Here is a 26,044-nt window from a genome sequence, read left to right on the forward strand (position 1 = left end):
TGAATCTGTCGGAACTACATAGTAATGGGTACAAGTTCTAGTCTAGTCTAGACTAAAGGCTGATTATACGTAGGTATGAAGTAGATCAGCTAGTTCTAGTCCAAACAATAATAGTTACTGGGCTCAAAGGAAATCGAGTGCCCCTTCAATTGTAAGGTACTGGGCTAAATAAGGACTTTGCCCATGCCTACAGTACCACATACTATATGAAGTAGGTAGAGAGAGAGAGTATATTAGGTGGGCGATCGACTTAGCCAACGAAGCTAGGAAACAGGTATTCGTCCCCACAGGTCAGCAGAATAGTATTGAACAAATGTTTCTATTCCTAGCGTAGCGTTCGATCACACAAGCAGCTAGCTTGGTAGCCAACCTATGTCGGTGGTTTGTGCAAGTCGTATGCCATTCAGAATCAACCAAAAAAAAACCAAAAAAACGAAAGCACCCATGTGCAGTTTATTGCATAAAAGTTTACCCTTTCGTAAGGCATGACTTGATGGGCCGTCACATAGAGGCCATCAAACATACGCAGTATATGGCGTACCTCGCGACGGTCGAGTTGAAAAGAAAGAGAGACCGCTGCTGATGGAACGGTGCAAGCGGTGTCTTCGAGTGGCACTTCGGATGGCAGTGGAGTCTGACCGGGATGTGATGAGGGGGAGCAAGGGTAAGCTCGAAGGGTTTGCTGCTTGCCGCCGGCCAGGCCCCGCTGGGCATCACAAAACTCACCCTTCGGAATCAATGATTGGTCGGGTGTTTTGGCGAAAGCACCCTTTGATGCTTTGCATCCAGCCTATCACCAGGATTCGTTTTAATGGACAAGGATGCCAAGGGCGGCTCGAGATCAGTGGATTAGCACAATTGCCTGCCTGATGGGCAGGTGGGACTCGAGGAAGAAGCAGCGGTCTCCAAGAACTGATCACCCGAACTGGCGACACCTCCAGATGCCGTCTCTGCATGTCTGGTCTACTGTATTCTGAATTTTGCTCTTTGGCCCTGGCGAAAGAAGAAAAAAATAATAATAAAAGGGCGCATCCATCAATAAATATCTGTCGCCTGTCATCCAAATTAAGCGGGGGCGAGTTTCTTAATCATTCCATCCATCCCTTCTCTTTCGCTCACACCCCCCCTGTAATACCCTCTCTCATTCGATGAGAAAAGCGCACGTCAAAACCTGTCACGACGAAAGCAGGGAGATGGTGAAAAAAAAGAGATAATCAGCGCGGCGTACTTGCAAAGTCCTCCCTGTACGGAGCCAACTTCATTATGGGGGCCGTCACAAGCCAACCAGAGTTGGTCCCTCGCTCCCTCGGAGGTGGGAATGGGTGATGAATGGAGCAAAGTGCTTACTTTGGGTACTTACGGAATATTTGCATTGGTCAGCCCAGCCATCGCGAATGGGTGGTGAGGGGCCGGGGATATTTTGGGCGCCTTACATGCGTGCCAAGATGATGCATACACAGAATACATTGCTCTTTTGGGTGCTCGCGCCGGCCGCTTTACCAATACAACCCCAAGCTTGCCCTCACCCAGCCTTCCTGTTCTAGTTATCTACCAGCGGGTGAAGAAAGCGTTTTCCCTTTCCTTTTCGCGAGTTGGATCTTTTATTCCCGTCATACCCTTTTTACTGGTGCTTCTGTCTCGACAAAAATAGACTCATTCTGTTCCCCCTCGTCGAGACAAGAACGAGACACGTTCACGCAACACCACGCGCTGTTGTAGGACGATCACATTCATCGGCCCCAGACCCGCATCTGCCATACCATACATACCAAGGGCGCCATCCGTCACTTGCCCGGGCGTCTATTTCTATGAATTGAGTCGTGGGAGCTTAAGCAACTGCCCTATCAACGTCTACTCTTGTCGCCCAGCCCCGACACCCCGGTCGAATGTGCGCATTCCTATTGCTTCCAACCATCCCACCACTCATCCGCTAATACAAATTTCCCCCCATGCAGCGGCAACTCTATAAACACTGGGAGTAGCCGCTACCATCCAGCAAGCGTTTAGTCAAAACCACCTGGGCCCCGCTGCAGGTCGCCTTCATCTTTGTCCTATTCCCCTGTCCTCCCGAAAGTTGGTCTCTCACTTGCTTTATTCAACTATTTCATCGCAGACGAGCAACATCCCGAGTTGCAACAAAGCAAGTCTGAAAGACATTACTACGGGTGTGTTTGTTGACGCACCCAAGTGTTGCATCTGCACACAAGGAGTCTGTGACTTCTGTTCTCCTGTCTCTTCTTTTTCCTTACCATCAGGCCTATAGCCTAGATCGTATTCGCCATGGCGTTCGGCGATGAGAGGAAGCGCCCTGCGGCTCTGAACCTTACACCAGCCCGTTCGGGCTCCACAGACTCGACGTCGACATCGTCCTCGCTCAAGAACCCGAGGACACCAAGATTCGCCGAGGCCACATCTATTCACTCACCTGTCGAAGACATGTCAAGGAAACCATTCGACGATGAGAGGTCATTCCAGGCCCAATCGCAGCCCGGTGATATCGGGTTCGGGTATATCAACGAATCTTCGAGCAACAGGGAGTCCGTTACGATGCCCATGACGCCGAGATCGCCGCTCAAGAGTGCCATGAGGGTGCCAGGGACTCCGGCACGGAAGTTTGACAACCCACTCAGCCCGACTTTCAGGGAGGAGCAAGTACTGGAGAAGAGGGAGGCCTCGACTGACGTTGAGCAGGCCAAGGACTTGGTAGGTCCTCTCCAGACATTGATGGCGAGATAGATTGCCTGCCTTAAGAACCTTCACGGCTAACAGTCTAATTGCAGAAAGTGAAAACAAGGGTACGGATGGCCAAGTTTGCGCTGCGAGGAGTAAACTTTAGCTGCAGTCTCATCATTCTGGCCATGATCTCAACAACATTCACCATCTTCAACGCTACCAAATCACTCCCGACTAGAGACGGAAAGCCCGCATGGTCGACGACCACCGAAATCTGGCCCCAAATTCTGATCCTCACCGTTGCCTCCATATCGCTTCTCATCTGCGTTTGTATCTTCTGGGCGTACTGCCGTGGAGGCCATGCACGAGCCGAAAAGGTCGGCGTCTACTATACGCTCTTTGCCGTCGGATGGTTTATCTTCAGCATGGTCATGTGGGCAATCGCAGCCGGCATATTTCAGCACAAACGTAACAGCAGTGGCAATCAGGACATGTGGGGATGGTCATGTGTCCAGAACCACCGAGCTGATCTGTTTGATGAGAAGGTCGACTATGCGCTGCTGTGCCGTCTTCAGGTATGTAATAAATCCAAGCCACTGGCAATCAAAAAGAACATTAGTTGCTAATGGTATCCCTTGCAGAACTGGACAATGGTTTGCATCATCATAGAAATAGTCGTCGAGGTCATTGCCATCACTCTTTACAGCATCGTCTTCTACCGCTACTACTCCAAGCGAAAGCTTCACAAGTCCATGGATCTGCGCGACAAGGCCAGGTCTGACCTGTACCTCGCCCAGCTCCGAAGCCAATCAGCACCCAACACTCCTGGGTTTGGCCCCAAGTCGCCTGCGTTCTCCCAGTACGCCATGTCACCACGATTCCCACCTCAGGCATATGGTTCGCTGGGCGACATTCAAGAGACGTCTCCCTTCACACCGGGCGGTAGGCCTGCACCGATTGCCGAGCCCCAGTCGTCTTTCGCTGCTAGCAACTCGCCAACCCAGCCGTTCAAGCTGCAAGCGCCACCGCTCAAGGCTCCTTCGGCTACCCCCAGGGCACAGCAAAACGGCTTTGAGTCGCCATCGACTGCCTCAAACCACAACCTCACTTTCACACCCTCGGCATCGGCATCGGCAGCACCGACTGTTGACTCGGATGAGCCACGCTATGATGCTGTGCCGATCCCAGGTGCCTACTCCGATCAGGCTGTCAAGAGCCCACCGCCCACAAGGACAGCATTCCAATGAGTGTCGACGTCGCAGTTCCAGCTTGGGGTATGCCTATTGGAGTGGCTGCTTCTTGGACTTGATACAAAACAAAAACAGCCCGGGGGTTTGTTTATTTTACGTCTTAAACTGTTTCCTTTGTGCAGCCTACTATTTTCAGTCTCGTCATATTATACCTTTATCTTCTTCATTCTGTCTCCACACTTCTGTTTATATACCACAGACGTCAATTTGGGAGACGTTTATTTCCTCTCGAATAGCGCGTTTGGGTTGGCACATTTGGAGGATTTTCTTTTCTCTCTATGAGTTTATTTTCTAATGTAGGAGAGGTCACATTGTACACTACCAATCAATGGAGGACAATTTTTCAAAAAAAAAGAGAGCTTGACCACCTGAGCCAGATCAATGCACGGGATAAGATAGAAGCAATATTTCGTACATAACATACCAAATACCAAAGTAAATCGACGGATATCAAAACTTCACTGGCAAAACCGACAATGAAAACACCCCCCAAATCGTGCGTGAAGAAACAAGCAATGGTTTGCACGTTCTTGATAGTATGCAATGTTGGTCGATTGTTGGTCGATTGTGTTAAGTGGCATGGGGTTAAACTGGGATTCTGAGAGAATGCATAGCGATGCAGCTACACTTGAGCTGCTTGATTGCTAGGTGCGCAAGGTGCGGTAAGAAATAAAAACGGGAAGGGATCGATATAGGTGGAACAAGGAAGGCAAGGGTGGTAGATGGGTAGATTGTTGCGCACTGACCAAGTCAAGTCAGGAGGAGGATGTCAAAAGGGTTGAATAAAACGGAATTTGTCAATTCGATACGCGACGTCGCGAAATTTTATCTGTTGCGAGGTTACCAAGAAGAAAGCTGTAATAGATTATATTAGTTCAATTGTCGACAGAGCGACACGTCGACCCGACCCAAGGACCACGCCAGCGCCGCAGCACCGAGATTCGTCACGCATCTATCAATAAACCCGCTCCATTTACGACGGCCAAAAAACACCCTTTCCCCCGAGAACGTGAATCAAAATGGCGTCGATGCAGCGGTCATGCTGGCGGCAGCTGGCGCGGGCGCACATTGCAGCTCTGTCGCAGAGGAGGGCAGCCTTTTCGGCGGCCAGCTCCATCACCAAAGCACCAAGGACCCTATCTGCGGTGAGGTCCAGCATTCCGAGACGTTTCTACAGCTCCCAGCAGCAGACGCCGCCTCCTCCTCCCCCTCCTCCGCCAAAGCAGGACAAGATCAAGTTCTGGCCTTTCGTGGTCATCATTGGCCTAGCAACAACCGCATGGATCGGTCTGGTTAACCAGAGGAAGGGTGAGATTCCCCCCCCCCCCTTCTTCTTCTGGTTCTCTGTTGGCCCTATCTTGTATCTTTGCTTCACAAATGCCCGTCACTTTGCTGTAATCCAAGCGGCGGCGTGGCACCTGCAACTTCCGCTGCAAGCTAGCTCGAGCTGGCATCGCAATTGGTGCTACGTCATGCAAGCTGGCGGGAAAGCTGTTTGGCTCGGCTGTGTTGTCTCAACGAAAGCTGTCTACCTACCAAAGGACGCTTGTGACCAGAACGGGCTGTAGCTGCTCCAACCACACATTCCATCAGGACATGAGCACTCAGCCCATTGCGTGCATCTGATTCCATCTTGCCTCATATTGTCTCGGCCATCACCACCTATCTGCTAGTCGTGCACCTCTATGAAGTCATCCAAAAATAGACTCACCCACTGACTGGAATAAACCACCTACCCCTCCTTGCATACAACAATAGATATGCCCGGCGTTCCACCGCAACAACAAGTCGGCCTCGGCGGCCGCCTCCCCGCCCCGGCAAAATCCACGCCTACCTTCTCCGGAGACGATGTGACGGTCGTCTTCGTCCTCGGCGGGCCCGGCGCCGGCAAGGGAACCCAGTGCGCCCAACTGGTTGAGCGTTACGGCTTCACCCACCTGTCCGCTGGTGACCTGCTGCGCGCAGAGCAGGAGCGGCCTGGGTCCCAGTTCGGCGAGCTGATCAAGGACTGCATCCGTAACGGCGCCATAGTGCCCATGGAGGTGACGGTGCAGCTGCTCGAGAACGCCATGACCGACGTCGTCGAGGAGAACAAGAAGAAGAGCAGGAACGGGTCCTCCAAGGCCAAGTTCTTGATCGACGGCTTCCCCCGCAAGATGGACCAGGCCCTTAAGTTTGAGGAGACAGTCTGTCCCGCCAAATTTGTCCTCTTCTACGACTGCCCTGAGGCTGAGATGGAGCGCCGCCTCCTTGAGCGCGGCAAGACGAGCGGTCGCGCCGACGACAATGCCGAGAGCATCCGGAAGCGCTTCCGCACCTTTATCGAGACTAGCATGCCCGTAGTTGACCACTACGAGAAGGAGAACCGTGTTGTCAAGATCGATGCCACTCCGTCCCCTGACCAGGTCAGCAAGGAGACCCAGAAGCGTATTGAAAGCCGCCTGGGCTCTAACTTCTAAGTTGGGATGAAAAAAAAAGACTTCTCCTGTGTAATTCTTTTATGTTATTTTTACTTCTTTGCCTCTTATCTCTGTAACACTGCATGGCGCTTCACTTTGTCTCGTATAGATTGTGCTTGGCGTTGAGCCGTGAAGAGACCGACTCTCGGTGCTCAGGATCTCAAGTCTAGTTGATTCTATACCCATTTCCGCACACATTCTACATACATACACTACAACACACAGCTCATGGACGAGCAGATAGAATTTTCTTGTTTATTCCCTGCCCTAAGGTCACCCATGCCCTGCCGCGTGTCAATATTTGACGAACCCCAGTGCGGCGCCGTATGAGAGAATATAACTAGGCATGATAGACAAATTTCGGACTTTCAGAACCGTCTATCCCAGGCCAAAAAAGAAAAAGAAGACATCTCTTCGATTGGCGTCACAACTAATGCTGGCTCGAAACCCCAACACCTAAAGCTACCCAGGACCTTTTGAACCCAGCTGCGTTAAAACAAAGACAAAAAACAAAACCAGATAGACTTTTCCCCACCGTCTTCGGTCTTAATTTTTTGTTTCTCAATCGTCATTGTCGTTACGCTCGCGGTGTTGTTGGCCACGGTTGCCGCCTCGCCTTTGGTTGCCACGGTCGTTGTTGTGCTGAGTGCTCGCCTCGACCAACTTGCGCTCAGCCTCCTGCTGTGCATTCGCCTCCTCCCTGCGCAGCGTCTGGAGCAGAGTGCTGACCGTCTTCTTGGTCTTCTCCAGTGAGCTTGCAAGCTGGCGCCACTGCTTCTCGCCGAACACACGGTATCTGACCGAGTGAATCAGGAAGACCTTCTTCTTCTGGGAAAGCTTGCCCTCGACCAAGCCAGCGCGTATAACGTCGATTGCCCACATCTCAACGTCCTCCGAAGGGATCTGGAGCGCCTTGGTGATGGAATTGTACGATATCTCGCGCGTCTGCATGCTTGCTGCTGCCAGCGACGCAAAAGTAAGCAGTCGCATCTTTCGGTAGAGAACCTCATTGTCAAGGTTCTCCTTCTCGATGAAACCCTCGTGCTCCTCCCTGAAGTCATCATAGTCGTCGAGGTCTTGCTCGCCGAAGATCTGCAGAAGCTGATAGTGGACAGGGTGCGACTCGCTAAGAGCGTGGACAGCGGGCAATGCCCGAATGTCCTCGAACGAGAGCCTGGTTGGTGAGGATATCGCGGAGCGGAGGGCGCGGAGAGCAAGCTGCTGGGCCTCCTCGGATGTGTAATCCTCGGCATCCTCGGAGTCGAAAGTACGTAGCGCCTTGAGGATATGTTGATATGCCTCCCTGTACCGTGCCTTTGTTAATACCATTTCGCATTACCAAAAAGTATACCTGAAATATGATTCGGTAGGTTCAAAACTCACTCTTCCTCTCCAGCAGCAGTCATGACCTCAATAACCTCTGAATACATCTTGCGCTGGTCCTCCTCATCCAGCTCCCAGCTCTGCAGCCATCTCGGCAACTGCTTCAAAGCACTCTTCAGGTGGTCTGAGATTGGGATGCTGTGGATCTTGTAGAAACGGATGATCTGGATGAAAACGTTGAACCGCACTGGGTCGTTGGGTTTCAAAAGGTTGAAGATGCTCGTGAGCTCGAAGAGTGCTAATTGGGCGCCGTGCTGGGGCGACGATGTGACGGGCCTCGTTAGGTTTTGGCAGATTGTTGGCAGGTGCTTCTTGGGCTCCTTTGATTGCAGGACCAGATGCACGAGAAGGTTGTAGGCGCCTGTGAACTCCTTCTCCGGGATCGCGTTCAGCTTCTTCGACTCGCTGACAATCTTGGTCAGCGCTTCACTCTCCTTCTCGCTGTCGAGAAGAGGTTGGATCTCGTCGCTGATCTGGAGCACGCTTGCCATGTCCTGCGCCAGCTCCGCGAAGGAGCCGTCAACGAACACCAGCTGGGGCTGGTATGAAGCCGTCATTTTGTTGACTATGTTCGCAGCGATCGTTTCGATGGCGAGAATGGGTCGATCGATGCGTTGTATACGATTGTTTGTGCAGCTGGGAGTTTTCCCTCCACCGTGATTCTGATCCTTGCCGTGGGGCCTGCTCTGTAATTTCTGAAGTCCTGGCTGGGCGTGTTCCGGAAGCGGGGTTGATATTGGGGACAATAAAATTGAATGTTTCCCAAGTGGACAGACAGCACAGGACTAGGACGCCTACACAGGTGCACCTGGAAGATACTTTTCTTGCGACAAACCGCTGGAAGATGGACAGCAGGGGGCGATGTTAGCCCGAATCAATGCAGCTTTAAAAAAGTAACAAAACCACACCTATCGTAGAAGGTCTCGCCGCCGACAACTGCACCCCTCTTCTCGCCCTCTGTCGTATTTTTTTCTGCCGTAAACGGTGGGAAAATCATGTCACGTGCATCACCGCGGTCCTCATTGAAGGGCAGTTCAGAGGGCGGTGAGTTTTGGACTCTGTCGTATGTGGGGTGCCCGCCCGCCATCGAAACACTCATTAAGAACCAGGGCAACAGGCTAGGCAGGCAGGCAGGTAGGCAAGTAAGGTGTCTCGACCTACGAAGTAAAATACATACCTACCTGGTACCTACCACCTACCTACCACCTACCTACCACCTACCTACCACCTACCTTAGGCACCTTGGGAGCTATGAGTCAAAATGTTGGGATTAACCACAAATAGGTACCTAGATTGATAATGAGTAGGTACGCATAATCAGGACCATGATCGACAAGTAGCAATAATACAATAACCGACCTAGTCTGATTCTAGTCGTTGTAATTAGTGTTACACATACTACTTTACAACTGGCATAGAAATGTGAGAGGATCTGCGCAAGATGTCGCGATTGAACACAAGATGGAATCGTCAGGGCGGGCCAACGAAAACTGCTAGTTTGACCAAAAGAATAAAGCAAGCGGTTAATTATAACATAGGTATTTAATGAGGGAGCTATTTCTTCTCCGTCTTGTACCATAGTTATTACCGTTGACGCAATCCCACGGTTATTGAAAGATAATAAAAGAGTATGGCCACCGTGGGAGATGTACTTGCTGTTTGCTTGCTGATGTTTAATGTCTCCTCCCTTGTCTCAGCGACAAACGGTATCATTTACGAAGGAGGTGACAATCTGCTATAGAAACTGAGCAGGCGACCGTGACATTCAGGCTTCCTACGCCGCCTGACCAGGTCGTGCGTCGGAGCTCTTGTTGGTCATGCATCTCAGTCGGCCGCCGGTGTCATCCGAACCGCATGGGCACAAGGCTTGCGCCCCAAGGCCCTTTCAGGTATAGGTTGCACAAGCCAGTCAGGAGGCCAATAGAGCTAGGCTGGAGATCGGTGACGAGATGAAGGATCATACTTGCCTTATTCTGCATACTATAGACGATCCATTTTGAATGATCAGAACAAACCAATGATAGATGTAATGATTCTGGGGGTTTGAGCTGAAACTATAGGGCAGGTGGCGGAATTTGGAGTCATCGAGCAAAGGAAGGTACGCAATCGATTGTAGGTATTGCAATAGCAATTTGTTCCTTTCCAGGCAGCCAACGAGAGGTACCTTACCTAAGGTAGGTAGTCGGTACCTACGGTGGGTGCTTGCCTACTCCAGGTACCTTGACTACCTAGCTACCCCTGCACTCTTCTCGTACTGTGAAGGTACCTAGCTGATCTCCCTAGCTCAGACATGGTTATGGGAGGAAGCCCTGCCTAGGATCGCGTTTGCTCCCCTGACAGATTGAAGTGTTGTCGCCTTTGCGCTCGTCTCACTCGCAGGTCCTCGACCCGCAAAAACCATCGTCAGAGCATACAGCCTTGCCGCCTTGTGCTGCGCTGAACTAGCTAAAACGAGTTTCTTCTAGTCTGACCCAAGGTCACCTGAGGCGAACCATCTTGTCCAGGCCAAGCAGATCGTACCATACCATACCTGCCGGGCCTACCACCTAATAATACATTGCCCATCAGCTAGGCAACATCCGTCTTAAGCAAGTAATCGTTTGCCAACGCACACAAGCAACACACGCAATCGCCTCACCTCGTTGCCTGATAATATGGTTCCACGCGCTGAGGGAAGCCAATTGAAGAGGGCTCGGGTATGTTTCTTTAACGGTGATGGTCAAGATGCCCCGGCGACGTTTGAATCCATTCCAAATTCTAACAGCCTTCTTTCAGCCCTCTACTGCCGATTCGGACGGAGAATCTTTCAAGAAACCTCGCAGGACGGAACGTGCAGCTCACAAGGCGGAGGAATCCACCGCGCAGCCAAAAACCCCGGTGGACACCAAGCAGCAACTGCCGTCCCCCATCACGCATAACCCTACCGAGGGCAGCTTCGATGCCTACAAGGAAGGGACTGTAACACCGCCTGAGGGCCGCCCGAGCCAAGTCGCACATCGCTCGCCAGTCCAGGGCTTCTCGTCACCACCACAGGATACACAAGCAACACAAGCTATTCCCTCGCAGATCGTTGATCCGAAGGCCGCGCTATCCGACGAGGTCGAAGACGAGGTGAAGGAGGGCGTATGGGGCTATCTTTTCCCTCTCGATACCAGATACGGCGGCAAATGTGTCGTTTTGCGGAAGCGTGGTTCCTGTCCTATGCCTGACACGAACGGCAAAAGCGACGACAAGCCATGTGACAAAGCTTCTAAGGGTAAGGGACTGACTGTTTGTCCTTACTGTGTTGAGAAGAGCGTCTAATCCAGTTCTTGGGCCAGGCTTCCCATCGGGTGGTTATTTGATCGGACGGCATCCAGAATGCGGTAGGTACTCGATCCACTGCCATGCAGCATCTCTCGCTTCCTATGCAGGATTTTTTTTTTTTTTTTTTTTGAGCGCATACTTACAAAACTCGGAACGTCTCACAGATATTGTGGTTGACGACCCCATCGTCTCAAATCGACACTGCCTCATATTTGCCGAGCACAAGGGCAACGACACTGTAGTCATTCTTGAGGATCTATCCAGTAACGGCACTTTTGTCAACGAGGCCATAGTCGGTCGCAACCAGCGGAGGGAGCTTTTGGAGCAAGACGAGATCGCTGTCAAGGATACAGCTCGTTTTATATTCCGGTATCCTAAATATCGTCAAACCAGCGCATTCTCGCAGCAGTACACACTGCTGGGCAAGCTTGGCAAAGGGCACTTCGCTGAAGTCTTTGCATGCGTTGAGAAATCCACAGGGCAGCGCTATGCGGTCAAAATATTCTCCATGGTCCCTGGTTTGGAAGAACGGTCCAGGACAGAAGGTCTCCAGCTGGAGATTGCTGTATTGATGGGCGTCAGTCATCCCAATGTGCTGTGCTTAAAGGATACCTTTCACGAGGGCAATGCAGTGTATCTGGTGCTTGAGCTGGCCCCGGAAGGTGAACTTTTCAACTTCATTGTTATGAAGCAAAAGCTTTCAGAGGCTGAGAGTCGGAAACTGTTCACCCAACTTTTCCACGGTGTCAAATACTTGGTATGTTTATCTCACTATTCGACTTTGAAGAACTTGCAACATTCTGATACTGACTCGTCCGTTCTGTGGCTTCAAAGCATGACCGAAACATTGTCCACCGCGATATCAAACCGGAGAACATCTTGCTGGTTGACAAGGATCTGCACGTCAAAATTGCCGATTTTGGGCTTGCCAAAATTATCGGCGAGGAGTCCTTCACGACGTCTCTGTGTGGCACGCCTAGCTACGTCGCACCCGAAATTCTCGTTGATGGCCGGCATCGCAAGTACACGAAAGCTGTTGACGTATGGTCGTTGGGCGTTGTGCTTTACATCTGCCTGTGCGGATTTCCGCCGTTCTCCGACGAGTTGACGAGCGAATCATTCCCTTATACCCTCACTCAGCAAATAAAAAACGGTATCTTTCACTACCCGTCGCCATACTGGGACTCGGTCGGTGATCCAGCTTGTGAGTGGCAATCAAATCCGATCAGACTTGAATATGATATTTCATATAAAAAATACTAACTCTCTTTTTACTCAGTGAGCTTGATTGACTGTATGCTTGTCGTTGACCCAGAAAAGCGGTATACCATCGATCAATGCCTGGCTCACCCATGGATGACGCAAGCGCAACCCTCCGTTCACGACAGCACGGATGGCCTCGTTGGCGGCTTCGCTGGCCTTGAGGTGAACAGACGTGGTATTGTCCGGGAAAGGACACTCCTCTCTTCGATCAACTCTGTTCAAGTCACACGTGTACCTGCAGGCCCGAACCAAGAACCAGTCAAGGTATTCATCAAGAACCCCAAGGATGGCAAAGCAAACCGTGCACCAGAACCGGGCCCGTCTCAGAATCGACGGCCAGATGAGTTCATCGAGATGGGCGGTAAAGGGGATCAACCTTTGTTTGGCCATGACGGCGGGAGTAACTATCCTTCAGCCGATATCGCCTCTCAAAAGACTGCCATAAGTCAGCCTGCTCTCAATGGCGCAGAAACTTCTAAGGACGACGAAGTTAAAGAAATCAATGCGAATGGAAAGACCAAGCCCACGGCGGCAGGCAAGGGCAAGGAACACTGAACCGTGGAACAACTACATCCACAACAGATTGAGTTGGAAAACTCGCATGGGTAAGATACCCAACTTGTAAACTTTAGTAGATAACACTCCGTCTGTTTGACTGCAGCTTGATTTATGTTTGGTGTTACAAGGAGTGGGAGGGATATCAAGTTTGGAGTTCGTTCTTTACCGCTTGAGCATGATGGGAACGATTTGGGCGACATTTAGTGTTGCTATCAACCTCGGATTCTGTGAATAGTAAATTTGTTTCACTTCCTGCGGTGGCCGCCAGATATTAATTGTGTTATTGAAAACATTTAGATATGTATCCATCCAAAATGTTAACATTAACTTAGCCTCCTCATCCCCTTGCCTCCTAGGCCCTATGTTTATATTGCCACGTACACCGACATAATTTTCAGACATTTGTAGCCAGAGGATATAGGCACAAAAACTGAAGTTGAGGACAAGAGAAGATAACAATCAAAACGACTTGGCATCAAAGCACATAGAGACAGACATCATGTTCACAATCGTGACATCGTATTAAGACCTGTGCCGCATTAAGATATATATCTCCCAGCGCCCCAAGAAATCTCGAACCAAAAAGCAAGGACGTCCACGCCTCGTACCCGTACCCCAATGCCCAAAAGTCATCGAATTGCCCACCAAGAAACTCAGACCAGGATTGTAGTAGGGCGCTTCTTCGACACCCAGGGGGAAAAAGAAACAAAAATAAACATTGGCTGAACCGAAACGAAACAACCAACCCCCAACCAGTGCCAATAGTAAAAGAAAAGTACAGACGATACCTACATGAAAATACGCGAAAAAAGACAACGACCACAAGTAGTATCCAGAGTATGATATCGTGATTTATACAAGGGGGACTGGCAGTGTACTGTCATCCCTTCAAGGTTGTGGCCTGGTTTCCCCTGTAACATGGGAGCAAATGTTGCGCCTGATGCTGCCAAGACTCCGTTTTCCACGCCGCGGCGGCGATGTCGATACACTGGCCGCCGCTGCTAGATGCAGTTGCCGTCCTCTCTCAGACGGACGGCCACGCAACGAGCCCAGCCCATATAAACCCTACCTCTCGGGTATGGGCGATTTGGCGAGCCGACCACCGGCACTAACTCGCTTCTGTAGTCGCGCCTCGCGCTCACGGGCGAGTTTATCAGCGGCGGCCTGACCAAGATCCTGAATTGTAGAGACAGCCTGCTGGTTGCCGACCATCGATATCGACGTGCTGCGACCGCGTTTGCCTTCCAAGTACTGCTGTGCGGAGCGACTGAGCGGGAAAGCCGGCATGGTGGACGGTATCTCAGCACCATTTTGAGTCAAGAGCTCTGCGATGGGGAATGGGGTAGTCCGTTCGCCCTCGACACGTGCGTTCGCAGTCGACAATGGCGCGGGTGACGGAGAGGCCGGATCTGCGGCGGCGAGGGCCAAGAAAATGGAATGTGTCCCACGAGACCTATCAGTCACGTTTGGATTGGCCTTCAAAGCTAAGGCATAGATGACCTGTTGAATCTCATTGCGCTTGATAGCAGCGAGTAACGTTTCGTCGGCTGTGAGGTAACGGGAAGTAGTGGGCGACAGGGGATCCACGAATGCTCTGTCGACATACTTCATGGTTATGAACTTGAGCCTTTGTTCTCTGGTCGCATGAGGTCCTGGCTTGATCGAGTGGTCAAGCCTAGCCTCCCATATCATGTTGGCAACGCGGTTACCAACAAGCATGAGCAGCTCGACAATATCGGGAGTGCGGAAGGACGTGATATCGAGCGTCAGAGATCTGATCTTGCTAATGTGCGTCCCGAGCGACCTGTGAATGCCACTGCATTCGATACACAGGATGATGGCAAGGTTGAGCGACACCCACTCAACCTTGGACCCAGACCCGCAGTCTGCGCACCACAAATTGCCTTGGTCATTCTCGCGTAGAGCCTGGAGTAGTTTGTCTGGGTTCTCCTCCTGACTGCCTGCAGAGCCGACGCGATGCCCACTCGGCGCGCCACCAACCGTGATTCGGCGGGTGGGGAACCCAGAAGAGGACGTATTGGCAGCGTGCCCATGGCCGAGCGAGGGGCTTTTCCCGGTAAGGATGGAACCAATGTCCCTTCGGAAACTGGCCGGCTGGTCCGTGCCTGACTGCACTGGCTTGTCTCGGACACCTCGACCCTCAACAGCACTCTGTAGCGCGTTGTTGATAGAGGTGATCCAGCTGTTCATATCCTCCTCAGACGTCGCCTGGTAAACCCTTTTGAACTGTGGCGTAATGACTTCAAAGCAGAAGCGTCTTTCAGCGTTCCTGGCCTCGCGAACCGAGGCCATGCGGAGGTCGATTGGGTCCATGTGCAAGTCGAGCTTCTGTTTCCAGTTGCTGTACTCGGACAGTTTACCTTGATCTAAAACTATCCAGAACCTGAAAAAAAAAGCAGTCGTCGGTTAGCCGTGCAACACTAGTCACTATTGCTGGAAGAAAATATGGAGTAGGATGATCCTTACTTGTGCCACGTCTGCTTGTTCAAGGCCGCTCTCGGGTCCACATGACCACCTGGTCGACTCAAGGACCATAGGAGACCTTCTTTGCGCTGCGTTGCATATTTGTCCGAGATGGCAGACTGCGAGGGATCTCGCTCTTCCAGGTCGCGAATTCCCTTGAACTTGGAGGGTGGTGGGGGGCTGCCCACATTTACAGAAGAGTGACTAAAGCTGCCAGGTGATTTGGAAAGATCCCCTACTGCCGTGGTATTAGAGGTGGTGCTGTTCGCTACAGTGCGCAGTTGCGAGCCAGTGCTGTCTGCCCTTCCGAGCTCGCTGTCTGAATTCGTGTTTCCGTTGAGCGGTGTTGTGACGCTTGGCATGCCTGCAGTCAGAGGTGTTTCGGGTTCCATGGTCGTCCCGTTGCTCTTCTCCAACACTCGGCGCTTTTCCTCCCTTTCTCTCCGTTGATACTGATACTCCTTGTCCGCCTCTTGTACTTCGTTTGATAACGCTTCCAGTTGCGGCAAGAGAGCCTCGACCTTTTTAGCCGTGGATAAAAACCCCTTTGTCTGGGCATCAGCGTACTTGGTGAGATGAGACAGCACTTCCTGCTCCTTGCGCCCACCTGACAAATCTTGCATGAATGAGGAATAGTCGAACCTCTTCAGCTCAAAATTGCGTCGTTTCCCCTGATACTTGTTATCGCTCTCGACTAGCTTTTTGGTCTTGACCGAATCGGAACGCTGGCCCAAATATTTGCCTACGTAGGCATAGTAGTCCTTGCTCTCTTCCTCAAAATCTCGTTTCTTGGCCTCGGCCTGCTTGATATCCAGCGTATACAGCCTGTTCAGCGGCTCGATTATCATCCTCTGCAAATTTGCGGCATTTTGTCTCTCGTAAAACAAAATTTCCCTAGCTATCTTGTCAAAGTAATGGTCGATTGCGGGCTGCACGGCATTGGTGTTGGTTGCTGATGCCTCCTTCAGGGCATCTACAAATGCCATGAAAGCCTCGTTGGCGTCCGCCTGGGTCGTCTGCGCATGCTCTGCCTTCTTGATCAGGCGCTTCATCTGCGTCCGCATGCTGCCCGTCTTTTGTTCCAACGCCTTGATGGTCGCCCTAAACACAGGCCCATCATCCGTGACAGCTACATCTTCGCCAGGCCTTGGACATGCCACGTCGACCTTGACCGGTTCGGAGGAGGCTGTCGATGGAGGCGGAAGCGCGTCACTCGGTGACTCTGCATTAAAATTGGTGCGAGGGGACGCAGGCTCATTAATATCCGCGGCACTTATTCTCGACTCAACGGATTGCGACGAGGCTACCCGTATCCTAGGCGGGGCATGGAGCAGAAACTGAGGCGAGGGCGAGCTGGGCTGGCTCATGTAGCCATTGGAATCTAGACAAGTGTCAGCTTGGTTTTGACAATGCCATCCTCGGAAGCACGGATGCACCTACTTGATACCCAGAAAGCGAAACTAGCCAAGGAGACCAAGCGATGACCACGCTGGTCATACTCGACAAACTGCATGCATCAGGGAGCTTATCAGCACAAGACCCAGACGCTGGACCTAAGACGCCAGCGGGAAAGGGATAGAAGGATCATAGTATTCCATACGCTGCAGGAATTGCGCCAGCCTCCGCCCTTGTCTTCGGCAATCTTTGGTGGTTTCCACTTCCATGACCACTCAAACGATATTGAGGGGCTCCCATCTGTAGAGTAGTCCCCCACAAGTTCGACATTGGAGTTCTTGTGAAGGTTCGGGTCGGCGTGGAACTCCCTTGTCACCAGGTTTTCTACCTCCTTAGCGGAAGAAGCGTACACAAATGTTAGGTTGTTAACGTGCGTATCGCTCGAGGCTGGGCCAGCGGCAACGTCCAAGCCGGCAGCGGAGGTTGGACTCGGGGCACCTGGACTCTGCCGTATCACGAATGTGAAGTTGAAGTTGAGTTCATCGTCGCTGTTGAACTTGATGATGAAGTGCGGCTGACCGCCTGACGTGATCGTTTCTGGGTCCTGACGAGAGCGACCGGCGTTAGCACGAACCAAATACCAGCCTCAGCAACCGGGGAAGATCAGGCAGTGCCAGTCGTAGAGGGCGGGTGAGGGGTGGGGTACGATGAGGTGCGGCGCCGGCGTACCTGGACGAACTCGACGGGGCAGCTGTCGCCAAGAGAACGAGAAGCTGAGAATCGAGTTGCAGGGAAAGCATTGGGAACTATATTGATGGAGGAGCGCTTGCGCGGAGAGGAGACAACGACAGATGAAATAGACACTATAAGGGCTCAAGGTCTGTTGGTCAGTTCGCGGCACCAACGCAAGTAGCATGGGGTGTTTAAGTTAAGTTAGGTAGGCAGGTAGGCAGGCAGGGTACGCCGAGATCAGTGCAACAAGGATCACAGCGCAGTCTGGGCGCACGTCGATGGCGATGGTAAGGGCATGAGATGTAGACTGACATCGATTTTGATCCCGGAGATAAAGCGCAGTAGCCTCCTCGGGGCGACTTGTGACGTTGCCCATCGTTGTGTATTTTGTGTCGTCACCGTCGTCGGCTTTCCTGGTGCGTGCTGTTTGTTGGCGTGCTGCAAGCCCGGCCGGGCGGGCAAAGATATGATGGATTCCGATGTTGCCTGCCCGTGCCTGTTGTGGACTTGGTCGGTGCAGGTAGATTTATTTGGAGGTTCGGGAGATGGCGCAAGGGCGCCGCCAGCGACAAGTGAAGTAAGATGCAACGACGGGGGTAGAGTCTGGTAATGGAAAACAGCGTCCGACTCAGTCCAGCTGTTTTCTAGGTATGCATGGCTGGCTCTTTGCTTGCAAGCATTTGAAAGTATTAATTCTTCCACGCCCTTTTGCCAGCGACCGGCGGGGGAGAAATCGCATTTGATTCACTCGATCCAATTCACGTCAAACCCAGGAGAACAGAACAGGCAAACTTGACCCACCCCGCCCGCTCAGCTACTTACCTAGCGTAAGGAACCTTGCGTAAGAATTCGGTTAGGTAGGTGAGGGAGGTACCTTACCTTGGTCGCTTGGCTTGCTTGGGCACCACTTCATCTACGTATTGCTCCATATAAAAGCCCGGTATGTAATTTACCGAATACCTGTACGTAACAAGCTTACCTTGGGAAGGTAGGTATTACTTCGTAAGGGAACGTGCAACCTTGGTGTTCTGGTTGATCGGGGCTTTTCTTCAAGCACCCCGATTGCCTGCTGCCCACCTCCCGCCTTGTATCGAGGTTAGGTTAGGTACCCTTTACCAGGTACTTTTAAGTACTCGGGCAGCTTACTATAGTGGTAGGGGTAAAAATCCATCCCCCGGTACAGTGTTCGCTGGCGTGGACTTGAGGGCTTTGCCGACTTTGGTAATAGTTTTGAACAAAAAAATAATTTAGATACTTGGTGATTCCCGCGAACAGTTACGAAGTAAGTTAACAAAGGCCCACGCTCACACATACGGTGACAAGGGGTGGTTTTTTTTTTTTTTTTTTTTGCCTGCATTCGTGGTATATAAGATAACGTACTGTGCAATCTACGTGGCCTTGACTGACTGCGGAATCCTCGACTTTATTTACGTTGCAGCCTGTAGTCAAACTTGATTCACGAGGGCAGTGCCTTGCCAAGTGGGCGGGCTCTGTCACAGAATGCAATCAGTCACCAAAGATTACATTTGCCGCCCTAGTCTGTGGATTTTAACCCAAGTATGAAGAGGTAGGTAGCTCCCAAGGTTTCCCTGGGATACATACCTAGGTACCTAGGGTAGTAATCTTCGGGGCCCATATGCGATGTAGCCAAGAATTAGGGTATTTCAAAACCCCATGATTAACTAGCCCACAATGGCTGAACTGAATACATGTTTCACTCACTCCTCTCCTTTATTCACCCACGCCTGCTGATTCTCGCAAGCGACCGACGCAACCCACGTAGAGTTTTACGCACCTATCTGTAGGCACCTACGGGGCTGAAGAAAACACATCACACACCCTGGGTAGGTACCCTACCTAGGTAGATATCTTTAAAAAGAATCACTCCAACCAAAACTGAACAGAAACATAAATCAAGGAGCTGTCCTAGGCTGCTAGGGCACGTGGGCCCAAATATTGGACGCCTTGCGCGGAGGATGATACGTGCATAGCGATCAAGAAAGAGAGAAACATTGGACAACAACCAAACAAAATCGTTAAATCAATCCATCGCATAGGTACGGCACGTTGCTGCTGCGTCTTGCTGGTGGCGCAGCAATGGCGCGCACATGACAATAAATAGGAAACACCAGTATTACGCATGCCACCCCTTCGTATTGATCATCGAAACGACGCACTTGAATTTGGAGTGGTGCAGAAGTGCGAATTCTTGTTCGCAACCGGGTAGGGTAGGAAAGGTATGCACGTAACAGTAAGTAATTAACAGTAAGTAATAAATTATATCCGAAAATACAGTAGTAGGTCTGTAAGTGGAGGCCATTGGCGTCCATCCAACTGTGCAAGCAAATCTCCTCCTAGACACTTGTCAAGTTGTCGGCGCCTACATCCTCCCGTGATGCTTTCTTGTTTGTAGTGCTTTTGAAAACCACAGGCGAATAAGGATTCCCAGCTGGAAACGAGGCAGCCTTATGATCCAGGTAAGGTGCACCTGACCCTCCACAATGCACAATGGGTCCAATTATGGGTTTGCTGTATTTAGGACAAGAAATTTTGAACGTGAGACGATGATTCTACGAAGTCATTCTATAGAATATTCTTCGGAGCATTTTGTTGAGCGCAAACAATCTCGCAAGAATAAGCCAAATTCAACCGAAGTAAATACGTGTTTGTTTAGAGTAACGTATTGCTGGGCTAGCCTACCTCCAAGCAACCACGGACGTAAGGGAGGTAAGGGGTAGGTGCTTGGTGTATATCTGTAGTGCGGAGGTGACACCAACATTTAAGCCCAACATCACAACAGGTAGGTAGGTAGATACGTAATTACCTGATAGGTACCCAGGCACCTGCCTACCTAACTAACCTTAACTACCCCTAGAACTAAACCTAGAACAGAGCTAGCCCAGCAGTAGAGGTCTCGGACGTCTAGGGACCGACCAGATGGTTTGGGCGCTTTGACCTAACAGTCAGTAAAATATGTCGCATAAGCCGAACACCAGCCCCGCTTTTATCCCATAGTCCCACATGTCCGCCTGTCATTTTAGTATGACGTTGGAGGCCAGTCCATCCATCCCCTCCCCCCATTTGCAAGCAACTTGAACGTCGAACCCACTTTGGGATCAATTGGTTCTCCAAAGACAACCAGCCCTTCTGGTTATACGTGTTTGGGTTGGGCTCCAGGTGTCTTCTGTTTCTGTGCTCTCTGCACCAATGTACCTAGACATCGTGGCCTAATTCGCATGACAGCCACTTTCGATTGCTCAACGAACGCGGCGGCCGAATAAGCCTCCCGACGGTTTTATGGTCTGATCGGGACCGGGGCCTGCCCTCAGCCTTCGCTTCTGGCTCCTGGGCAAACCCCCTTCTACTGTTGCGCTCTCCGCAAACTACAGCCCGACTTTTATAGATCAACTGCCACCGTTCGACATGTCAACCGCCTCGACTCGATCATGGAAACCGTCCAGGCGCCTCCAGAGCATACAAGATGGCGAGCGCCGAGCCCGAGCCAGCTCGCGAGCTAGCCAGGGGCCTCTACCGCCGAACGAGGTTTACAGTTATGCCCTGCGTGTGGCATACCTGAACTACCTGCTGCAGCCAAAAAAGAAAAGAAAAGAATATGTCAAGGTTTCAAGGCCACAGTCCAGGATAATACACGCCTCGGGCGTCGGTGACCTGATCAGGGAGTTTACAGGCACGACAAGCTCCGGCAATGTGAAACTGCCGCACAGCTTTCGCAATTCACTCGAGAAGAGGATGGAGGGCGTTCTCACCGGCTCCGAGCGCATGCCGGGCTACAGCGATGCTGCCGTGAAGCGAACCTTTGGCGAAGCGTACACAGCCTTCACCGCTCAGGACTTTCGCAGGTCTGTAGACAAGGACCGCAAGCTCGAGCCTCTTATCCTTATCTTTTACAGCTCTGCCAACAGAGCACAGGCGCGCGCCACAGCACCGGAAGATCAATCCTGGCGCGTCTTGGTTGATAGGCATCTATCTCTTTTCGTGCGGCTTGTTGTAGCCGTCCTCCGCGATCACGGCAGTGATCGGGACAGGCCCGAGCTGATGAATCGCCTGGCTACTCTGGAGAAGAAGCTCATAACTAACGACCAGGACCTGTATCTCGACACTGGTCAAGATGCGCAGCACAAAACCATTGAGGTCGAAATTCCCCTGACGCATGAAGTCAAGGATATGCCAATGGTGCAGTTCGTTGCAAAAGTGTTTGCACGAGATTTAGCGACGGTCCAGGCGGATATCAATTCAAACCGCCCGCTCTGGACCGCCGAGAGCGCCGTAAGGGATTTCAAAGCATACCAACAGAGGATGAATGCCAGCATGAACGGAGCCCTGCGGCGTCAGGACTTTGACGTTGACGACGCCTACGAAGAGTGGAAGAAGGCAGAAGGCAAGCTCTTGGCAGCTATGATCAGTGATGTTATCAATGCCCGGCCGGATCTTGCAGGATCGGCTTCAACTAGTGCTGATAAGCCTTTGCCCACCCGACCACAATCATACTACAACGAAGACCAAGCCTTTACAGACCTTGGAAGGCTGGTAACAAGCCCCGACTCTGCATCGGCTCCTTTTAGTTTCGACGGCTCTCCCAGCCTTAGTTCACTTTCCCTGGACGACGCGTCCAGCATACGCAGTGTCGACGAGCCTAGCTACACATTCATCCCGCCAGACCCTCGATACTGTTACAAGCAAGTTCTGCAGCTGACGACGCTTCATGACCTCCTCCACCCAGACCCCTCTGCTCCATGTTCTCTATTATCTGCACAGTCCGAGACCTTCCTAGCTGAATTGGCGGTGCGATGGAGATTGCCGCAGCACACGCGACACATTACTTTCATAGAGGTCGTGGCCCAGCATTTTCTTGAACAACAGGTGTCCATCGAAGAATTGTCCATGGCGTTTGATTTTGCCAAGGAGGTTGCCCCTGAGGTGAAACGACCGCCTCACATTATGTTCTACACTGATCCTCTACTGCGCATACCAAGAAGCCAATGGAGCCTTCCGGACACGTCTGCATACCGTACATTGCTTCACAGTCTGAATGATGCCCTTCTACGGGACATGCTTGAACTTCTTTCCAAATGTTACGAAGCCAAGCCGCCCTCGTTTGCCAAACCGCTCATGTTTATCATGAACAATATTCAGAGCGACGAAGCGTTTTCGCAGCGGCAGGAAGATGCAGATGAGTACGCCGAAGCTCTCTCAGCTGCTCTTCGCAAAAGTGCTGCTGCTGTTTACCGCTCGTATCTGGATGCAGAGCTGCCAGAGAGCCAGGAAGATTGGAACTTTAGCCATGTGGTAAAGCTTGGTCAAAGTGTTGTTGCTCTCTGTGGAAGGGTCCAAAAGAAGTTTAGGAAGCATCCTGTGATACTCGGGGCGTCTCCTTTTGGCGTTCTGGTTGAGACCATGTTCCCTACATTTGAAGAAGACGCAAAGGCCATAGTCGAACGAATTCTCGCCGTATACAACGAGCGGAAAGAGGAGGTGCACGTGCAGGATGGGTTTGATCTCTACAAGGAGATGGTCGAGATCCGCAAGATTCATGTCCAGGCCCTGCCATCAAAGCCCTTCTTCTTCTCGGTTGAGGATTTGCTACAAGGCTTTGTGTGGAGATGGATCCAATCTGCAGAAGAGCGGTTGCAGGAATTTGTCGAGCAAGCTGTCAAGCAGGATCAGTTCCAAGTGAAGACTCAGAACCCAGATGGTGTTGCTTCCGATAACGAACGCCATAGCGTGTCCATCTTGGACATTTTTGCCATGTTTAACCAGACAGTTGATCAAGTGTTCCAGTTGGGGTGGGATGACGATGTGCACCATGCACGTTTCATGACGGCACTCGCAAAAGGGTTTGCGGCCGGCATCGGGCGCTACTGTGAGATAGTCGATCAGAAGTTTTCAAGAGAAATGGATCGCGCTTCGGCGCAGGATGCGGCGGCGGCAGCCTCCAAGACGACGCAAGAACGGTTCATGCAGTATGCAAAGGATGCATTGAGCACAAAAGAGAAGGCCGAGCCGTTCCAATTCTACCCCGAGGTGAGAAATTTTCGAACCGACTCTTATCACTGATGACCCAAAGACTGGTCTGGGCTAGTCACGGCAACGGGATGGTGCTAACACAAGTTTCAACAAGTCTTTTGTCAAGTTGAACAATATTGAATATGCGATGCAGGCTCTCGACAAGCTTGAGAAGCTGGTTAATGCCGATGGCTGCGCAGATGTGCTGCTCAAGGCGGACGGTCCCATCAAAATGTTCCAAAAGACTTCCAGGTACACATTCACGATCAAAATTGTAGAGGCCGAAGACTTGAAAGCGTGCGACCCCACGGGAACGAGCGACCCGTATGTGGTGCTATGCGACGAGTATCAGAAGCGACTGGCCAAAACGAGGATCGTCATGAGAAACCTAAACCCGCGCTGGGACGAGTCGGTCGATATTGATGTGCAGGGTCCACTTAATCTCATCGCCACGATTTGGGACTATGATACCTTTGGTGACCATGACTTTGTGGGGCGTACATCGTTGAAGCTTGACCCCAAGCACTTTTCCGACTACCTTCCTCGCGAATTTTGGCTCGATCTCGATACGCAGGGGAGGTTGCTGATAAGAGTCAGCATGGAGGGTGAGCGCGACGACATCCAATTCTACTTTGCCAAGGCTTTTAGACATCTGAAGAGGACTGAGCGAGACATGGTCCGGAAGGTTACAGACAAGGTAAGCTGTCAAGTCCTACATGATACGGCATAGAGCCCGTAGCTAACCTGACGACCAGCTCGTAACCCACATCAACGCCTCCCTCTCTCACGATGCACTCAAGTCACTGCTCAACCGCGGCATTGCATCGTCAGTCGCATCGCTATGGCAAAAGCGAACGGCGAGACTTCCACCCCTTACACAAGTAGATATTGAGAACGCCCTAAAGCCGTTGTTCGACTACTTCAACGACAATTTTGCCGTCATGAAGCAGACCCTGACTGATGCAACCATGCTTGCGGTCATGACGCGATTGTGGAAAGAAGTATTGATGGCGATAGAAAACCTCTTGGTGCCACCGTTATCGGACAAACCGTCGAGCCAGAAACCGCTGACGCAAACCGAGCTTGACGTGGTCTACAAGTGGCTTGAACTCTTGTTTGAGTTCTTCAACGCAGCAGACGAGCATGGTGTGGCGATGGGTGTGCCGGCTGAGATACTCAAGTCGCCTAAGTGGCACGAGTTGGCATCGCTCAACTTCTTTTATTTTGAAGATACGGCCGCACTGATCAGAACCTCGGAGGGTATCGCGAAGGCAACGGCGCAACGCGCACAGCAGCAATTGCACAGCGCCAGCAATCCTCACAGACTGTCGGCCCCCGCATCGCTGACAGCAGCAGCGGCTGGGCCAGCGGCAGGACCTGCTTTTGCAAGCATGGGTACTATACGGCGAGGCAAAAGCATCATGATGAGTCGCAATTTGGGCACGATGCGCAAGGCTAAGGAGGAGAAGCGGAAGGAGGCGCAGGCAGATCCATCGGATGATATGATCCTCCGTATCCTACGCATGCGGCCTGAGGCGGCACAGTACCTCAAGGAAAGACATCGGCAAAAGGAGCGACTGATGGCGCACGCTGCAGCTGCTGCTATTGTGCAAAAGAGCGTTCACCAAGGGTGGAATGGAGGACCTGCGTTCGGCGGGGCGCAGTACAACAGAAACAACTTGCCTCGACGATAAAGGCTATGTGGGCGAAAGGCCGTTGCAAGGATGGTATGTTGTACATGCACATGGCATGGATAGGCTTGTCGGCCAGCTTAACAAGTACAGCGAACAGCACGGATATGGATATACAATAAATAATTTACAATTTTGCGGGAAATGGAACGGCTTGGGTTTTTCTTGAAGTTCAGACACAGCTCGACATGTGGTTAGATACAGCACGATACCCTTGGGGGAAAATGACATAGTGAGAAAGCGCACGTTTACTATCCTTGGACGACAAATCGTTTGTAGGCATAGCATCAAGCTAATTGGTATGTCAATGATGTAATTCATGGTAGCAAGAGAGTCTGTCCTTCACTTACTGGTGGTCAATGCTACAACCTGGACCCGGCCTCGGCTACTTGGATTGGATTGTTAGGTGGACAGGGGCAAGCCACAACAAGGCTAGGCGCGATACGTACTGTACCAGTAGCATTAGTGGACCGTGTCGATGATTTTACTCTGAGCTCAAACCACGTCCGTTTTGCCATGAATTTAATTAATCGTCCAGCCATTCTCGCAGACACAGCAGTTACCTTACTGTTTGTACATCATTGTATCTGTATTATACCTGTATTCATACATCAACTATAGACTTGTGTTGTAAGCAGGGTCCAATTCGGTACAAAGCTTGCCAGACCGAGGCCAGCAAGTAGTGCGCAATTTTTGATCAAACCCGTCTCTCAGCCAACAAAAAGGTATGCAAACCCAAAGACAGTCAAAGTCAAACATTGCATACAACGGGAGTGCTCTCATCCTTTGTTTACAAAGAACAAACACAGGGAGCGTTGGGGCGGTA

The 26,044-nt window shown here is 51.4% G+C and overlaps 6 protein-coding genes across 7 annotated transcripts; 4 read left to right on the forward strand and 2 right to left on the reverse strand.

The window, feature by feature from the left end:
• Nucleotides 1–919: 919 nt before the first annotated feature.
• On the forward strand, nt 920–4,384 carry MGG_01593 (uncharacterized protein). Its single transcript, XM_003714524.1, has 4 exons — nt 920–1,888; nt 1,956–2,703; nt 2,781–3,248; nt 3,315–4,384. Exons 2-4 carry the CDS (start codon nt 2,281–2,283, stop codon nt 3,918–3,920), a joined length of 1,497 nt encoding a protein of 498 aa, XP_003714572.1. The 5' UTR covers nt 920–1,888; nt 1,956–2,280; the 3' UTR covers nt 3,921–4,384.
• Nucleotides 4,385–4,631: 247 nt separating this feature from the next.
• MGG_01594 (uridylate kinase) lies at nt 4,632–7,396 on the forward strand. The gene is made up of 2 exons (XM_003714525.1): nt 4,632–5,231; nt 5,682–7,396. The coding sequence occupies exons 1-2, from the start codon at nt 4,943–4,945 to the stop codon at nt 6,380–6,382; spliced, it is 990 nt and encodes a 329-aa protein (XP_003714573.1). The 5' UTR covers nt 4,632–4,942; the 3' UTR covers nt 6,383–7,396.
• MGG_01595 (eukaryotic translation initiation factor 3 subunit M) lies at nt 6,392–8,780 on the reverse strand. The gene is made up of 2 exons (XM_003714526.1): nt 7,766–8,780; nt 6,392–7,685 (listed from the first exon to the last, which is right to left on the reverse strand). Exons 1-2 carry the CDS (start codon nt 8,320–8,322, stop codon nt 6,944–6,946), a joined length of 1,299 nt encoding a protein of 432 aa, XP_003714574.1. The 5' UTR covers nt 8,323–8,780; the 3' UTR covers nt 6,392–6,943.
• Nucleotides 8,781–10,033: 1,253 nt separating this feature from the next.
• MGG_01596 lies at nt 10,034–13,373 on the forward strand (the record flags this gene model as incomplete). Of its 2 annotated transcripts, XM_003714527.1 has the most annotated exons (6): nt 10,420–10,461; nt 10,541–11,021; nt 11,086–11,130; nt 11,236–11,828; nt 11,906–12,275; nt 12,351–12,889. In XM_003714527.1, the coding sequence occupies 6 exons, from the start codon at nt 10,420–10,422 to the stop codon at nt 12,887–12,889; spliced, it is 2,070 nt and encodes a 689-aa protein (XP_003714575.1). The 2 variants fall into 2 exon arrangements, with proteins under 2 accessions (XP_003714576.1, XP_003714575.1); XM_003714528.1 differs by having other exon boundaries at nt 10,034–11,021; nt 12,351–13,373.
• On the reverse strand, nt 13,237–18,305 carry MGG_01597 (ARF GTPase activator). The gene is made up of 6 exons (XM_003714529.1): nt 17,816–18,305; nt 17,501–17,634; nt 16,977–17,375; nt 16,817–16,883; nt 15,380–16,757; nt 13,237–15,296 (listed from the first exon to the last, which is right to left on the reverse strand). Exons 1-6 carry the CDS (start codon nt 17,877–17,879, stop codon nt 13,958–13,960), a joined length of 3,381 nt encoding a protein of 1,126 aa, XP_003714577.1. The 5' UTR covers nt 17,880–18,305; the 3' UTR covers nt 13,237–13,957.
• Nucleotides 18,306–20,592: 2,287 nt separating this feature from the next.
• On the forward strand, nt 20,593–25,597 carry MGG_11181 (uncharacterized protein). Its single transcript, XM_003714530.1, has 3 exons — nt 20,593–23,545; nt 23,643–24,224; nt 24,283–25,597. The coding sequence occupies exons 1-3, from the start codon at nt 20,927–20,929 to the stop codon at nt 25,219–25,221; spliced, it is 4,140 nt and encodes a 1,379-aa protein (XP_003714578.1). The 5' UTR covers nt 20,593–20,926; the 3' UTR covers nt 25,222–25,597.
• The last annotated feature ends 447 nt before the right edge of the window (nt 25,598–26,044 follow it).

Source organism: Pyricularia oryzae, chromosome 2, assembly GCF_000002495.2.
Source record: "Pyricularia oryzae 70-15 chromosome 2, whole genome shotgun sequence".
NCBI classification, from domain to species: Eukaryota; Fungi; Ascomycota; class Sordariomycetes; order Magnaporthales; family Pyriculariaceae; genus Pyricularia; species Pyricularia oryzae.

Excerpts from the sequence above, each read along its gene's own strand:
- MGG_01593 (XM_003714524.1), top strand. The coding sequence starts at position 2,281 with ATGGCGTTCGGCGATGAGAGGAAGCGCCCTGCGGCTCTGAACCTTACA. Across the intron at positions 2,704-2,780 it reads TTGAGCAGGCCAAGGACTTG|AAAGTGAAAACAAGGGTACG; the intron begins GTAGGTCCTCTC and ends GTCTAATTGCAG. Across the intron at positions 3,249-3,314 it reads CGCTGCTGTGCCGTCTTCAG|AACTGGACAATGGTTTGCAT; the intron begins GTATGTAATAAA and ends TATCCCTTGCAG.
- MGG_01597 (XM_003714529.1), bottom strand. The coding sequence starts at position 17,879 with ATGGGCAACGTCACAAGTCGCCCCGAGGAGGCTACTGCGCTTTATCTC. Across the intron at positions 17,635-17,815 it reads TCTCCGGGATCAAAATCGAT|TGTCTATTTCATCTGTCGTT; the intron begins GTCAGTCTACAT and ends GAGCCCTTATAG. Across the intron at positions 15,297-15,379 it reads AACAAGCAGACGTGGCACAA|GTTCTGGATAGTTTTAGATC; the intron begins GTAAGGATCATC and ends TTTTTTTTTCAG.
- MGG_01594 (XM_003714525.1), top strand. The coding sequence starts at position 4,943 with ATGGCGTCGATGCAGCGGTCATGCTGGCGGCAGCTGGCGCGGGCGCAC. Across the intron at positions 5,232-5,681 it reads TCTGGTTAACCAGAGGAAGG|ATATGCCCGGCGTTCCACCG; the intron begins GTGAGATTCCCC and ends ATACAACAATAG.
- MGG_11181 (XM_003714530.1), top strand. The coding sequence starts at position 20,927 with ATGTCAACCGCCTCGACTCGATCATGGAAACCGTCCAGGCGCCTCCAG. Across the intron at positions 23,546-23,642 it reads CGTTCCAATTCTACCCCGAG|TCTTTTGTCAAGTTGAACAA; the intron begins GTGAGAAATTTT and ends AGTTTCAACAAG. Across the intron at positions 24,225-24,282 it reads TCCGGAAGGTTACAGACAAG|CTCGTAACCCACATCAACGC; the intron begins GTAAGCTGTCAA and ends CCTGACGACCAG.
- MGG_01595 (XM_003714526.1), bottom strand. The coding sequence starts at position 8,322 with ATGACGGCTTCATACCAGCCCCAGCTGGTGTTCGTTGACGGCTCCTTC. Across the intron at positions 7,686-7,765 it reads ACTGCTGCTGGAGAGGAAGA|GGAGGCATATCAACATATCC; the intron begins GTGAGTTTTGAA and ends GGCACGGTACAG.